This window comes from Ptiloglossa arizonensis, chromosome 4 (assembly GCF_051014685.1).
Source record: "Ptiloglossa arizonensis isolate GNS036 chromosome 4, iyPtiAriz1_principal, whole genome shotgun sequence".
Classification (NCBI taxonomy): Eukaryota; Metazoa; Arthropoda; class Insecta; order Hymenoptera; family Colletidae; genus Ptiloglossa; species Ptiloglossa arizonensis.
The window spans coordinates 22,167,335-22,182,289 of record NC_135051.1 but is presented as its reverse complement, the minus strand read 5'-3'; the positions used below and the strand labels follow the sequence as shown (position 1 = coordinate 22,182,289).

At 46.9% G+C, this 14,955-nt stretch overlaps 2 protein-coding genes across 6 annotated transcripts in view; one reads left to right on the top strand and one right to left on the bottom strand.

Moving 5' to 3' along the window:
• Positions 1-7,182, bottom strand: part of LOC143146178 (uncharacterized) — a 157,756-nt gene extending 150,574 nt beyond the window's left edge. For 2 of the 4 annotated variants that reach the window (XR_012991846.1, XR_012991847.1), the window contains exons 1-2: positions 1,092-1,144; positions 866-975 (exon numbers count right to left, since the gene is read on the bottom strand). The gene's annotated coding sequence lies outside the window, so the exon portion shown is untranslated. Of the gene's footprint in view, positions 1-865; positions 976-1,091; positions 1,145-5,294; positions 5,858-6,977 lie in introns of those variants that run through there. The other 2 variants (XR_012991845.1, XR_012991844.1) reach the window with 2 other exon arrangements.
• Grh (grainy head) overlaps positions 1-14,955 on the top strand; it is a 191,546-nt gene that overhangs the window by 171,842 nt on the left and 4,749 nt on the right. Inside the window, exons 7-14 of one of the 2 annotated variants that reach the window (XM_076310207.1) lie at positions 2,099-2,358; positions 4,523-4,691; positions 8,481-8,592; positions 8,992-9,086; positions 9,247-9,417; positions 9,857-10,042; positions 11,351-11,803; positions 13,799-13,863. In XM_076310207.1, the coding sequence (XP_076166322.1) occupies positions 2,099-2,358; positions 4,523-4,691; positions 8,481-8,592; positions 8,992-9,086; positions 9,247-9,417; positions 9,857-10,042; positions 11,351-11,803; positions 13,799-13,863 (1,511 nt within the window). The remainder of the gene's footprint in view (positions 1-2,098; positions 2,359-4,522; positions 4,692-8,480; positions 8,593-8,991; positions 9,087-9,246; positions 9,418-9,856; positions 10,043-11,350; positions 11,804-13,798; positions 13,864-14,955) is intronic. The other variant, XM_076310208.1, reaches the window with a different exon arrangement.

Below are 14,955 nucleotides of genomic sequence, written 5' to 3'. Positions count from 1 at the left end.
GATTTGTCAATCGTCGATCGTGTCGTGAATTGCGCCAAGCAGCGCAACTTTTTGCGCGGTAACAAATCGAAGGTTTCCTAAATAACGAGAAAAAAATCGATCGTCCGACGATAAAGTCTTACGTAGCGTTCACATGTAACCGATAAAAACACGATTATGTCGTTCAATCGTTCCGCGATACCGACGATGGATATGCCGAAGTTTTCACTCGAGAAATATGAATGACGCCACTGTACAACGACACGTGGTGAACACGTGTACGGTACACGCGTACCATTGCGCGTGATAGTGTCGTGCAGAAGAATGCATAATGGAGAGATACCGAGAGCTTGGGATCGTGGAGGGGGCGGAGAGCATAAACGATTCCGATCGCGGCGCCATTAGATGAATCTATTGAGAAAAAGCGCGAGCGCCATCGAAGGTATAGCAATTAATCGTAAATGTGGTGTTCGTGTCCTATTGCGTCTTGTTTATTTTTTTTTATTTTTTTTTTTTCAACAATCTGAATATTCCACGAGATCGATTTTAACGTAATTGAGATTGATTCGTGCTATCGGTCGGGACGATTATTCGTCGAAACAGTGTTCGACGCGTTTCTCATATTGTCGCGAGTATTCAAATGGTTGCAAATAAATAAAAATCTTTACGCTACTAGTGGCGTACAGATATCGTAAATTAAACTAGGCGTCGCACCAGAGAATTGCACGCATTTTATATCAACGATCGATGCGATCGCGTATAGAAATCTGTGACGTGACGAATGCGACTATTGAAACACATCGGTAATAACTAAAGATAAATCTTTACGTAATAACAATTATCAACGAGAACAATTATTACGATTAAAATTTTCTCTTTTACTCACCCGGCACGTCCGATGTGCTGTTTTTGCGCATCTGTCGTTTCATCCGCTGTTTTGGTAACTTTTCCATCGTATTTGCGATAAATAATCGCAGGTTTGCCATTCCTCGGGACCTGTGAAAGGACGCGTTATTAATAGTATCTATAATATTACAAATGTCGAAGCTGTTCAAATTTCGAATCAGAGACCCTTCGAAACCTCGAAATTTCAACGACGAGGAATCGTTTACCTCGTTAACACTTCCCGAGGGAACTCCATCTTCGTTGGAACGAAACCACGATATTAAAAAAGATACGTTAAAGCAATAATTTCACCCGACGAGTCGAACCGAGTTTCCATACGAACGAGCACTTATCGCCACCGTGTAACCGTAAATAAAATTTTCCAAAAGGAGAACCACCGGTTGTGACGAACGATCGATGTGAATCAACGTTAAGCCGGAACTCAGCCGGCAGCTGTATAGTCGGATAAAGTAGAAACGATCGCAGGAACACGTGGAATATTATTCCTAATCACGGGATCGACGCGGTATTAATTTATCGCTTCGCGATACGGACAGGGGAGGTGGAGGGGGATGCACCGAGCATCCCGGTCACGGGAAAACGAAACGTCGTTCCCTCTCGGGTTCGTTCACGGACCAGGTTCGATGGATGGCTTCCGCGATGCCGTTCGTCAGGCCAAGTAACGAGCTGCGGTAACCACGCCACATTCGAGACGGCCTCCGACGAGCCTCGCATGAAGACGTACGAGGGAATAAACCGTACGGGCAGACCGCTTATTAACAAACCACCGCTGGAAGCACGTGCGGCCAGCCTGGTCAATTTTACGAGACCGCAACAGCCTATTCTATTCCGGCTCCTTGCTCTTTTGTTTCACGGAAGAGGCTGAGCGCTCGTCCCGAGACTCTCGAGCGGCCAACCACTACCAGTTTGGGGTTGATTTTAGCTGTTTGAGAGGGTTCGAGACGATTTTCGCGTTTTGAGTAGGGTAGGGTCATCTGGTAGGGTTGTTCAACCTTTTGGACTCGAGAGGAGATCCTCGATTGTCACCTAACTCAGTGTAGTAAAGATGTAAAGATCGTATCCTATCTGCTGAGTACTTCAAAGTATACTTCAAAGTATCAAAACTGAACCTTTTGTACCGATGAGACTATTGGACGAGACTTTGAAGTACTTGGAGAAATACGGAAAATCGTTTGAAGCAGAGTAATAAAGTGTTTGCTTCTTGTTCACGCAGTCCTCTTTCGACTACACGGAACTATGTCCCGGAGGAACAGCGGCAGGAGCAGCGGTGGTTCTGGAGAGCGGCGCTGTGATACACCATCAGCCATTGCAGCTGCAACTGCAGCAGAGTCACGCACAGGCGCAAGTGCAACGCGGAGCTCTGGTGTCCTCGGCGGCAACGAACCCGAACCCCAACCCGAATCCACCGAGATCGCGACCGTGGCACGATTTTGGCAGACAGAACGACGCGGACAAAATCCAGATACCAAAAATGTAAGTAACCGGTGGTCACGGATCCCGATGACTCGTCTCCTGACGCAAAGTGAAAATCCGTGGCTTCGTAAAAGCGCGCCAAATGAAACAACATTCTCAGTCTTTCACTCTGTAGGCTGTAAGTACCCTTTTACGGGCCATTTGTAAACCCTCCACAGGCTATAAGGAGTCTTCCACGTGTACGCTTCGAAAGAGAAACAGGTTCAACACTTCGTCTTCCAATCCTCCTAAACCGTCACTGCCTTGAACATAGACGATCGTATTTACAGAGATGATCTTGTTTCTCGAAGATTGCGCGGTTCTTATATTACCCCCATAAATCTCCATTAGCTTTCACCGCTACAAATCCTTTGTGAGCTCTACCAGATTCGAGAAAGTTCTCCGAGTGTCCACGAAAAGACAACTTGAACTTCTGGTACTCGATCTTGGCTGGAGGGAGGAATGTCCTTTCGTCCTGTCTCCAAATCCTCTACGAACACTGAGGTGACTTCAAGTGTCCGCCCCAAGGCACCTTCAAACTGCTAGAATCGAAAAGTCCAGTCCCTTCGAGAAATGTATACCAACACCAAAGTAGTCCTTTTCAGAAAGGTGATCATCCTATCATACAGTTCATCCTATCATCTGTATAAATCCTCCACAGACCTTTCCCAAATTCTCAACAAATCCTTTTCGGATCTCAGAAAACCCTCCAAGTGTCCTCAACTTCATCTTCCTTCCCCATAAAGTGTATACCAACAAAGTAGCTGGTCCTCCTCGAAGATCATCTCTCTTAGAGTCTGCAAAAAGGGAAAAAGTTTCTCCCATTCTCTCTACAAATCCTCCACAAACGCATTTCGAATCTCAGAGAACCCTCCAAGTGTCCTCAACTTTATCTTTCTTCACCATATAGTGTATACCAACAAAGTAGCTGGTCCTCCTCGAAGATCGTCTCTCTTAGATACTGGAACTTGGAGACTGGCTCCTCCCATTCTCTACAAATCCTCCACAAATAACCGTTCAAGTGTCCATGCCAAGGCGTCTTCCCTCCAACCCCTCTAAAAAGTGTATACCAACGCCGAAGTGGCTCTTCTCGGAGAGGTCTCTCCCGAAAGTTGGAGCTGCAGGGAGGTCTTCTGTGACTCTGGTCGAGGACACTGCGTAACCTACACAGAAGTATAATAAGGCTGAACCAAAGGTAGGCGGCGGTACAGTGAACAGGAGCAGAAGGCTTGCAGGCCGTTCACCCGGGCCAGGCTCGGTTATCGGCTCGCACGCACCGCACTGTCCTGGTTGTTCTCCGTTGGCGACTGGCGCGGCTGTGGAAAAAAGAGAAAAAAAGAAAAGAAGAGAGAAAAAAAAAGAACCGCCACGAATACGAAACCACGCCGATCTCCGACGCGTGTCGTCGCGTAGATAAAGATAATAAGTCGACTAGAGTACAGCGAAAAGTTCGCCGACACCGCCGATAGGCCGTGCTAGGAAAAAGCTCGGCTTCCCTCGGTTAAAGATAATCGCCTTTTATTTCGCGTTTCAAAGCTCTAGATTTAGAACCGTGGCGGTCGAACGTGTCCATTTTGCGGAAAATCAATCTCGGAGATCTGTGCAAACATTCTTAAAAGACACGATGAGGACTCTTCTCCCTTTTTGCTCTTTAATTTTCCTCTTCTTCCTCTTGGAGAGTCCTTCGCGCGATCCTCTTCTTAATCGAGACTTCGTCCTCGTGGTCCTTGTCTCATGGAGGGTCAACCTTGGTAACTGATCCTCCAAGTAATTTACGTAACTACTTGAACATCAGATTCTTTGTTAGAAGTCTCTGTTAGATGTCACCGTGTTTGGATTGATATGCGCAAACTTTCGAGATCATCGATTTGGATCTCGGAGAATATTTTTTGGAAAATAAATTTTCCTTTCGAGAACTCTCTTATGGTCGAGAGTTTATTTTGAATTACTTTTCCAATCAAGATAATGGAAAATAAAATCGCGGCTTAATGTATAAAGATCGGAGACTCACCATCTGTTTGTTCGGCACGTTGGTAGTTACTATCGGACCCGGCAGTTTATTTCTGCTGGTGGACCTATAAATCAATCTGTTGTTGAACGCTTATCGATGCACGTCCAACAGTTCCAATTAAAGGGTGGAGGAAAAATCGTGGGAATTTTTCTTACGAGCGTAATCTGCACGCAGATTCTCCGCCTATGGGTTCAAGTATCACCTGGAGTCGCCAATTAGCACCTCGCAGCGTCGCGAAGACGACAGAATCACGTACATCAACAAGGGCCAATTCTACGGGATCACGTTGGACTATGTCCCCGATCCGGACAAGCCGACCCTTAAAGCGGGGCAGACTGTTAAGGTAAGCTGGATGTTTTAATCGATCGCGAGGTATTCAAAAGCGAGATCGAATAGTGGAAAAAAACCACAAATCGTTTAAATGAGTCCCTGGTAAATTCAAGCGACTTTAAAGGCAAGAATTTTTAAAAGAAATTCAATTTCTAGTGAGTTAGCCTATATACACGAATTAATATCTTCCGAAATCTATTACACAACGATACTCGTGCATAGAAAATACTTTAAAGCACCGGTATCGCATCGATACTTCTCAAGGGTGCGAGAGAAAAATTTATTCTCGACAATAATTGTCCCGGGGGGGGAGAGCACCGTTGTATACAGTGGAATACAAGTTAATTAACGGATAACGCTTGAATGAAATATTTAACTTTCTAATCGGGAGAATTAATATTACGAAATTTACAGAGCACGATTGCACGAACGATAGTAACATCGGCGAGAAAACTAACCTAACTTACCCTGGTCGTGCGTCGACACTGGTGCGCGATACGGGACAACAGAGGGCACGTAACAAAACACACCGACAAGGTTAACCGATTGTTCTCGCACACGGCTTTTTATCGAATAATGGTAAAGGAAGTTTGAGAACCGAGTTCTGCATACTTACCGCGATAAAAGGAATCGTGTGTCGGCCGGTCGCAATCAACGAACAAACGTCCAGGAACGGTCCACTGGCGCTCGCAGCGTAAGAATCGTTCCTTTCCCCGGCGTGATCGTCAGTGCACGCGATCCGCGATACAATGAGACGCCGAATAAAAATCCCGTGGCAATAAACAATAAACCAGACGCGCGCGCGCACGCATCGCCGCAACATCGTCACGCGAAATTGCAACGTACTTCCCTTAAATCACATTAGGCTGGGCTGGCATCGCGATGCCGGAGTATTACGCTCGTTTACCGACTCCTACGAGCGATAGAATTCGCACAGCCCGTCCGGGGCGCTCGCGTCGAAAGAAGAAGTCGGACGAGGTCGTTTGTTCTCGCGGCTCTAATTGGCAGCACGGCGCACCGTTAGCAATTTCCATCCTGATAAAGCTGCCGATTCTTTTCTTTTTCCTCCCGCTAGGACGAGTTACGACTTCCTCGTTAATTGCTAATCGAGCGTCGGGCCGCGTGGCGATTCGAACGGTGTACGTACATGCGTACGGAGGCGAAGAGGGAGCCGCGGGTACAAACTCACCGTTTATCCATACCCCCCCCCCCCCCGACAACCCTTCTACTTTATCTCTCTTCGTCCACGTTTACCACCACTCGACTCTATTTGCTTTATCTTCTTCTATTTCGTTCCAGCTACAGATCGTCCGCGGCTTCGATTTTTCCTTTATCCTCCAATCGCGTGTTTCCCTCTCTGTTCGTTCTCCGTAATCTCGTCAGCTCGGTTTCTTTTTATTCGGAGTTGGCCTGCCCTCTATCGTTAATCCGATCGAACTTCCGATTTCCTCCATCTTCTACTTTTCTCCCCTACCCCCTGCCATTCTGGATGCTTCTTTTTGTTTTCGTGTTCGTCCTTCCGCGAGTTCGCCTCTGCCATCGAATCTTAAACACTCTTCCGCTCGTCGAACCTCTCTTTGTTTAATGGACTCCGCGTTTTCTCGATGCGTGCAATTCTTCGCCCATTCACCCGAATCACGAAAAATCACCAGAGAACGCGCTCGCGCCGGTCTGCGCACTCGAGCGTGCTTCTGTCGCGACCGATGTCACGCTCACGCGAAGCCCGTGTTATCGCGGCGGCTCCCAGCTACGGATTTTTCATCGCCTACCGCCGTCGAACGGTTGCCTGATTCTAAATTATTTGTCGGCAATCTGTACACAGCCAGGGTATGAATGTTAACCCGCGAAAACGCCCCGGGGACACGTGTAAACTGGTCAGCCGCGAAGGTTAGCCTTTTATCTGATCTCGCGGCTTAATACGGCGGGACAATAAGGAACTTATGATCGTACGAACGCACGACAGAGGTCTCTATTGTGACGCGTCGGTTACGCAGGGCCCCGTGCTGTCCTCTGCGCGCGGTATCAACAACAACGTTCGGCTATCGTGTTTTGTTTACTAAACTATACGCGAATCGCATTACTTATCATCGGAGTCGACGTTTGCTCGGTTACACGAATACCGGTGAATCGTAAACTGGCGAAGCTCGTCGACTCTACGCACTCGACCTTTTTTCACAACGTTCGCTCGCCGAGGACGATGGCAATCGCTAATCATAAAACTTACACGTTTCGCGCGCAACGATTACACGATAACCGATGTACTTAGTTATCATCGATTACGTGGCACTTTCGTACTTACGTCTACGTGGAAAATCATCGACGCCGGGTTCAGTAACATTCTCCAGTCGAATCGACCGCGGAGAGCCTCTTAAATACCGTCGATTAACGCGCAATTCCTCGCGAGCAGGTTCGTTTCCCTCTTGTTAACAGACACGCTGCACCGTGCACCGAAAACCTTACAACCCGTAATTACAAAGACGCGGCCGACACACGGCGGTGCTCGACCGTCGGCCATATTAATCGAAACGAGCGATCGATTCGATCGATGGTTCGTTACGGTTTAAAAAATCGACCGTCTCGTGTCCCCGTCGATTAATCAACATAATTGCACCCGGTGCTCGCACGACACATTTTTGCCAATGAATCACGATCGCGAGCGGACGCGTCGCCGCGCGGGGTGAAAAACGTCGAAAAACACGGCTATCTACGAATACACGGTCGTTTATTGGGAATTAGCAGTGTCGAATGGTGCGATTTATGCTACCGGATTATACGGTACCGGCGTGATTTATACGCGTTGCGCCGGGCGGCTCGCTCATTCGCTCGCTCGCTCGCTCGAGCGTGTCTATGTCGCGCGAACGATGCCACGCTCACGCGAAATTCGCGTTTCGCGTGCCGCGCGGTTGGCCACGCGGTTTGCCGCGTCACACGGATTCCGCAACGGTGTTCCGTTACCGACCGAGCATTGTTCGATCGTCCCCGCGTATCATCGAAGGCGAACGATACAGGGGGTGGTGGGGGGCAGGGGAATACCGGCGCACAGCGTCGTCATTACGCGTGAAATTCGAAAAATTCCCGCGCGGGATACGCAACCGCTCATTGATGCCTGTCGATGCCAGAATCTCTGTAATTTGCGTTGCATAATTGCACGCTACCGTGTAATTTACGATGCACGCGATCGCGCGTACACTCGGTCGCACTTTCTGTCGCGAGATACGGACGATCTAAAACCAACCGTTCCCCGTAACGGAACGTTCCAACCCCCCCAAACGAGCCTCGCGATCCGAATGGGACGCAAGAGAACACATTTTTCGCGCGGGAAATACGCGATCAATTTGAACGTCGATTTTTTGCCCACAACGGATTCATCCACGGACTTTTTTTAAAATCGCGGCACACTGACGACCGAGGTACGCACAAACTATCCGAACGAAAGACGAACAACCTGAACGCCGTGTCGAGCAAATGTATATAATTAAACGGACCGTAATAGGCGCGATAAAAATATATAACCGTCCCGTGTAACAAAAATCGAAGGAAAGATCTAAAGGTCAAGTAGGTCGTTCGTTCGTACAGGGCCCCTTTTATAATTTTTCCACGCTCGTGTACCGCCCGTTTACGATATTAAATCCGATACTGTCGATGGTAGTAAAATGTAATCGCGAGAAATTACTTGCCACTTAAAAACAAACGAGAAAGAATCACCCAGACGCGTACGTTAGCGAAAGCCATATTTATCTGCCCTTACAGTATTAACCTTAATAAAGTACTTACGATGTTTTCTCGATGGTTTGTCGCGCAGAGCGTGGTAATGTTGATGTTCCGAGAAGAGAAGAGCCCCGAAGACGAGATTAAGGCGTGGCAGTTCTGGCACGGAAGGCAACATTCTGTCAAGCAACGTATTCTCGACGCCGGTAAGTAAAGCGTGCGAAATCACCGACCCCGGTGCACATTAAGTCCTCTTCTAAATAATGGCTACTACCATCGTACGCATACGTACAAATTACAATCTAATCGGCACACTCGATCTGAGGGAAAACCTTACGTCTTTATATATACCTTTCGTAATTATATCTGCACACGTACGTAAAACGCACATATATATATATATATATATATATATATATCTACACAAATATATACATACACGGACGTATTTAAATATATACCTTATATTTTCCACGCAAGCCGCTTAACGTAGGATTATCATGCGTTCGGTAAGATGAAAACGCGAAACGGTGAAAGAATTGCGTCATTCTCGTTGCCAGTCGCGGAGCGATTTGCAAATTTAACAACAATCTGTACCATTACAGACACGAAGAACAGCGTGGGCCTGGTGGGCTGCATAGAGGAAATTGCTCACAATGCGATCGCTGTTTATTGGAACCCACTCGAATCATCGGCGAAGGTATGAGAGTCCTTCAACGTTCATTAACGCTCGATACTTCGTTCGCATGAAACGATCCGTAGGGAGTTTTCATTAGGGGAGGGAGAGAAAGAGAGAGAGAGACCACGTCGACAAGAATTGCGTCGAGCTGATCGCGTCTCTTCGCGTTTACACGTTACAGATCAACGTAGCGGTCCAGTGTCTCAGCACCGATTTCTCCAGTCAGAAGGGCGTCAAGGGTTTACCGCTCCACATCCAGGTGGACACCTACGAGGAACCACCGCCTCACGCTCACTCTTACACACCGCCGTCCCATCGTGGCTACTGTCAGATCAAAGTCTTTTGCGATAAGGTAGTTGTAATTTACCTAGCTTGTCGTTGCGCAAACGAAAGAAATTACCGGTGCGTGTCTCTCTGGTGCGTGGCCAGACACGGTTCCAGTTCCATTTTCGGCCCGGGGCCTCCCACTCGTGTCTATTCCCTCGTCGATTTCCCTATTTATAGAACCTAGAAGAATTTATAGACGGGGACAATTTTTCGCGGCTCGTTAACCTGCAAATAATAATAATAATAATAAACCGTCGTTGTTGCGCAAGATTAATCACACTGTTATTAAACCTAGACGAATTTCGAAGAAACGCTCCAATGACTACGATTATTTGCGATTTTTATAGACGTTCCTTTTTTTTTATCAGGATAAGAATGTCGTCTAGATTTGTTGCGCGCGGTGAACGATCGAAGTAAATTTCAAAAGTGAAGAGACTCATGAATCGCTGGTGTCGTTTATACAGGGTGCTGAGAGGAAGACTCGCGACGAGGAGAGGAGAGCGGCGAAGAGGAAGATGACCGCCACCGGTAGGAAAAAGCTCGACGAGCTTTACCATTCGGTCACGGAACGCAGTGAATTTTACTCTATGGTCGACCTCCACAAACCACCGGTCCTGTTTTCACCACCAGCGGAGCACACCATTGATAAGGTAACTTGTCCAGATTCCTGATTAAACACTAAGCAGAGAAAATTACTTGTTTTCTTATTTTTATTCTTCTTCGTCGAGCTACGCTACTGGCCAAAATTACAAGTATTCTGTTCTTTGCTCGTTTTGTCGTCAAAGAACTATTTTCTTTTTCTTACGTAGAATTTCGTACGTGTTACTATTATACATAAGTATAATTTATATAGTAAACTTATAGTATACGTATGTTATATATATAGTATATGTATACATATACTATAATGTTATATGTTTAGTATAATGTTATATTAAAGTAAACATTTTTCGGGAAAGCTTTAATATTTACAAATAAATTTTACGGATACTCTGCCATTGTTTTCTTTTTTATCGTTTGTCGAATTATTCCGTGTTTAACCTACCGACCTCCTTGTCGGAGCCGCGGTGAACCAATGAGATCCTCTTCTAGTCACGTGTTGTTGTTTACACGAGGTCCTTCCGTGCACAGTTTTTCAAACGAAGTGGTCAATTCGAACAAACCCGACTAGTGAGAAACGGACTGAAAAATATCTAGACAGTACCCATCACAATCCTCTGCTCTCACTACCGCACAACTCTGTACTAACCGCGACTCTTACATCGTGACAACAACTACAGAGACCGAGTTCTAGTACCCACTGGTGATAACACTACCGACTATACTCTCGACACAAGTCCAAATTGTCTAATCCTTAGACAGTACCCGAAGCGTCCATAGACGCTCAATGGAAGAAGGGTCTACCTCGAGGCCTCTGATACCCTAACCTGTACTTCTACAAAATATATCAGATATGAGGAAAAGGCAAATTTTCTTTCCGAAATTTTAGAGCGAATAAAACTTACAGAAACATTTTTGTTCTCCGTATAACTACAACAGACTCGTCCAAACTCTACCAGCAGTTGCTGGACCAACCTCCCAATGGAGTTCCCTTAACACTATCGACGTCCATGAATTTCATTGTTGACTCGTTCGATGTAGTTCTCTTAAGTCTTCCAACGTTGTTCTCTTCCCCAAGCATTAAACACCTGTAGAATGATTTATCAGTCGATTAGACATTCAGGTAAATACCTTCGGTGAAGAAATCTACATCCTTGAACCTCGTTCGCTCTAAAATCACCAAAGAGAAACTATTACCTTCCCCTGTATTTGAGTATTCCTTTCCTTCCAACGTTCTTATTTTTAATAACTCGACTCACGACGAATTGACACGAGATCTTACTGGGTACGCGCAACGATTGTCCGCGTGTAGCTCGCGAGCGAATGGCCAACAATCTATGTTTCTTGTTCCACGACAGTTCTCGACGATGGAGTTGTCGGGCTTCTACGGGGGTGGCGGCGGAGGCGGTGGCGACACCGACACGTCGTCCCTCAGTAATGGCGAGGGCGGAGGATTGAAGGCGGGTGGCAGCAGCCCTTACCCGGCCTGCGGCAGACCCAGCTTGCCGGCCCTCAAGTTCCACAACCATTTTCCGCCCGACAATCTGACTAGCCTGCACGACAAGAAGGACTCGTTGCTGATGCAGGTCCAGGAGCTCCAGGGCTCGGTGCTGCAGGGCGTGCAGCAAGCTGGTCTCACCGGAACGGTCGTCTCCGGTGTTGGAAATCGTCTCCATCTCCAACAACAACCACCCCATCTGCGTCCAGCCGACGCCGAGGAGAGGGTGATGCTGTACGTACGCCAGGAGTCCGAGGACGTCTACACACCACTGCACGTCACGCCGCCGACCGTCCAGGGACTATTAAACGCTGTAAGACACGTCACGGATTATTGTAACGACCACACATCCAACACACCTAGCCTAAGACACTCGTAGAGACCACAGTATCGAAGGAAGACTCGACTCGACCAGCTGATGTTTGAATGAGAACCACTCTCCCGCGCTTGGACCGTGGCAGAAACCTTTTTTTTTTTTTACATGAAAATTTTACAGTCGACGTGAAATTTATATTTCAGTGACGCGCAAGTCTCCGATATCGAGTAACCGGCGATCTTCGCGCGTTAAAATTGCTTTACTTTTCTTTCGAGTTGTCCTATTCGAGGATCAAAGGCTAGGACGAGAACGTAAAGCTTTCTTTCGTTCGATTGTATATTCAAGGTCTTTGAAAATTGTACCAAATCTCGGGTTTGTAACTTTGTTGTGCAATGAGAAAACCGAGATATAGGATGCGTGTATCGTGATAGCTTTGATTACGGAAAGAGAATGTTTTGCAAAGGACGGGTCAAAAAAGACCCGACGAACGCAGTAGGGTTATCGGATTACTCGCGATACTCTCGAGCCCGTCACTGATCGCCCAACGGAGTGGGGATGTAATTCCTCCATATTGGGACGATCGGTGGGGGCTTCCCTCGAGTCGACTCTTCCTTCAAAGCGACTGTACCCGATGCTTCGGCGGTATCGTGACGATGGAACAACCGTAGCAACCAGTCCGGCTGCGTGGATCCGGTAACGTCACGTTCGCGATTTCCGTTTTCGAAATGGCGGGAAAATTCTGACGATGAGATCGCGCGAAACCGTCCAAAGATCATTTTTCTCGCGCTGGAGAAGCTCGGTTGGGTAACAAATTTCCAAGAAAATACGATTGTATATAACGTCCATATAACGTTTCGAAACAGGCACCCGATAGAGAGCGACACATTAGCGACCATATTTCGACAATTACCATCGACGGTTACCCGTGGCGGCCATTTTGTCACCTTTGTACGGCCGTGTTCGATTTTAACGCCCTCCCCTCCGCCCACTCCCTCCACAGTATGAGCAATGAGTGATGCGCGATGAGAGTATACACGGGGGATATATACAAGAAACGCACCCACGAGTTACTACTAGCCATGCATGCGAGGGACATACCACCACCCCCATTTATTAATACTTGTTGCACCGTTCCATACGCTGGTATTAATTATTAACGCGCATGCATCACTCCTCCAAAGATCCTCGCAAATTAATAACGATCCAGCCGTTAACGACTGATCGATTAACAACAACAACAACAACAACAACAACAACCCCCCAACCCTCAACCCCCAGAAACCCCTACCCCCTGAGATGCGAGACACGATCGATGGTTTCGACGTCGGGTTGGAACCGTTGCTCGTATAATGCTACGAGAACACACCGAGGGTCGCATTCTTCATAGCGATTCCAGTGGCAGAAGAAAAAAGTGGAAAAGAAATAAAAATTTTGTTAACATTGTTCTTTTTTCTCGCTGTGACGCGTTCCTTCTCTCTCTCTCTCCTCTCTCTCTCTCTCTCTCTCTCTCTCTCTCTCTCTCTCTCTCTCTCTCTCTCTCTCTCTCTTCTCTCTTCTCTCTCTCTGTCTTTATTTCACTACTCTCCCTCGGCTCAACGTGCTCTTATGCGGAAACGAGTCCAGCTTTCGCAATCTCGAATCACCATTTTGTGCGCGACAATTTTTCAATTTTTGTCGCGAATCGCGTTTCTGTTCTCTGTACTCCCTCCCCTCTACTCCTCCAACCTGTATCTCTCTTTCTCTCTCTCTCTCTCGTCTTTGATTCTTTGTCTACTTTCCAGAAACTCGAACTCTTTCGTACCCTCTATCTTTCTCTCTCTCTCTCTCTCTCTCTGTCCAGTTTCTCGCGTCTGTCTCTGTTCCGCGCGCCCGCGGTCTCGTACGTTGTGTAGCCTTTCTCGCGGGGGTTCGAGCACGAGAAAAAAACTCCCCAACTTGATGGTCCGCAACCACTGTCAAAATTCTAATGTTCTACTTTTTTCTATTTTACAGATTGAGTCAAAGTACAAAATTGCATCCTCGAGTATTAATAACCTCTATCGCAAAAACACAAAGGGGTAAGTTTAGTAGAGTGTCATCTTTACTTGCATGCACCGCCCACGTAGTGCATGCCATAACGGTGACATTGCCTGACTTCTCTCCGGCTGGTTTGGTAGTTTCTTCCCTCTCTTTCTTTCTCTGTCTCTCGCCTGCGATCGTGCTTCTTTCTTTTCCGAAAGCGACCACCTCTCTCTCTCTCTCTCTCTCTGTGGCTCTCTTATCCGATATACGCTCAATATTCTCTAATCATTTATTTCTACCTGGTACTTGGTAATCTCTCTCTCTCTCTTTCTCTTTCTTTCTTCTTGCTACCTCCTCATAACCACCGCCTGCCATGTTCACCCGCGCGCGTAAAGCTCATTGCTGTCGACCACACCGATTCATCGAGCTTCCGTGTCTCGAACCGTGTACCGACTAATCCACTAATCTCTTCCGCGACTTCTCTATTTTTCCACTGTCACGAGTATTCACGCCCTGCCTGCCTTGCACGCCTCTCAGCATGCCCGCTTTCTCGCTTCTCGGGTATTCCCCAGCATGCGTATCTCACCTCTCGTACGCCATCACGTCAACCTTCATTCGCTTCAGATTAAACGTGTGCGTTTTTCTTCTTTTTTCTGTTTTTTGTTTTTTTTATTTTTGACGTTTTTGTTGTTTTGTTGTTTTGCTCTTTGTGTTTTCACTTTCCGCCTGCGTTAGACCAGAGTCCCCACCCACCCTGCTCGGCGTTTTGATCCGTGACCTCGGTACCCCTGCGTTCGATGGAACCGACAGATTCGCGCACATATGCCCCAATGATCGAAGTCGCGAAGGATGTTTCAATTTTGATGACTTTGACACGGAAATTTGTGTTGAAAATTGCTCCTAGAAGTAGTTTGGGGATCCGCTCGAACTGATAACCAAATGGAAGTCGAAAATAATAAGATTTACAAAGTGTATTTCGATTTTTGAGGTTAGGTACACCAGTACTTCCCCTTTGTACCGTGATGATTTCTTTTGCAACGAATATGTATTTTTGATATTAGTAACTCATGGAAGCAATCTTCAAATGTGTTCAGATGTGTTCAAATTTACCGAGGACGTTACGATTTTTGAGGTTAGGTTAGCGACCA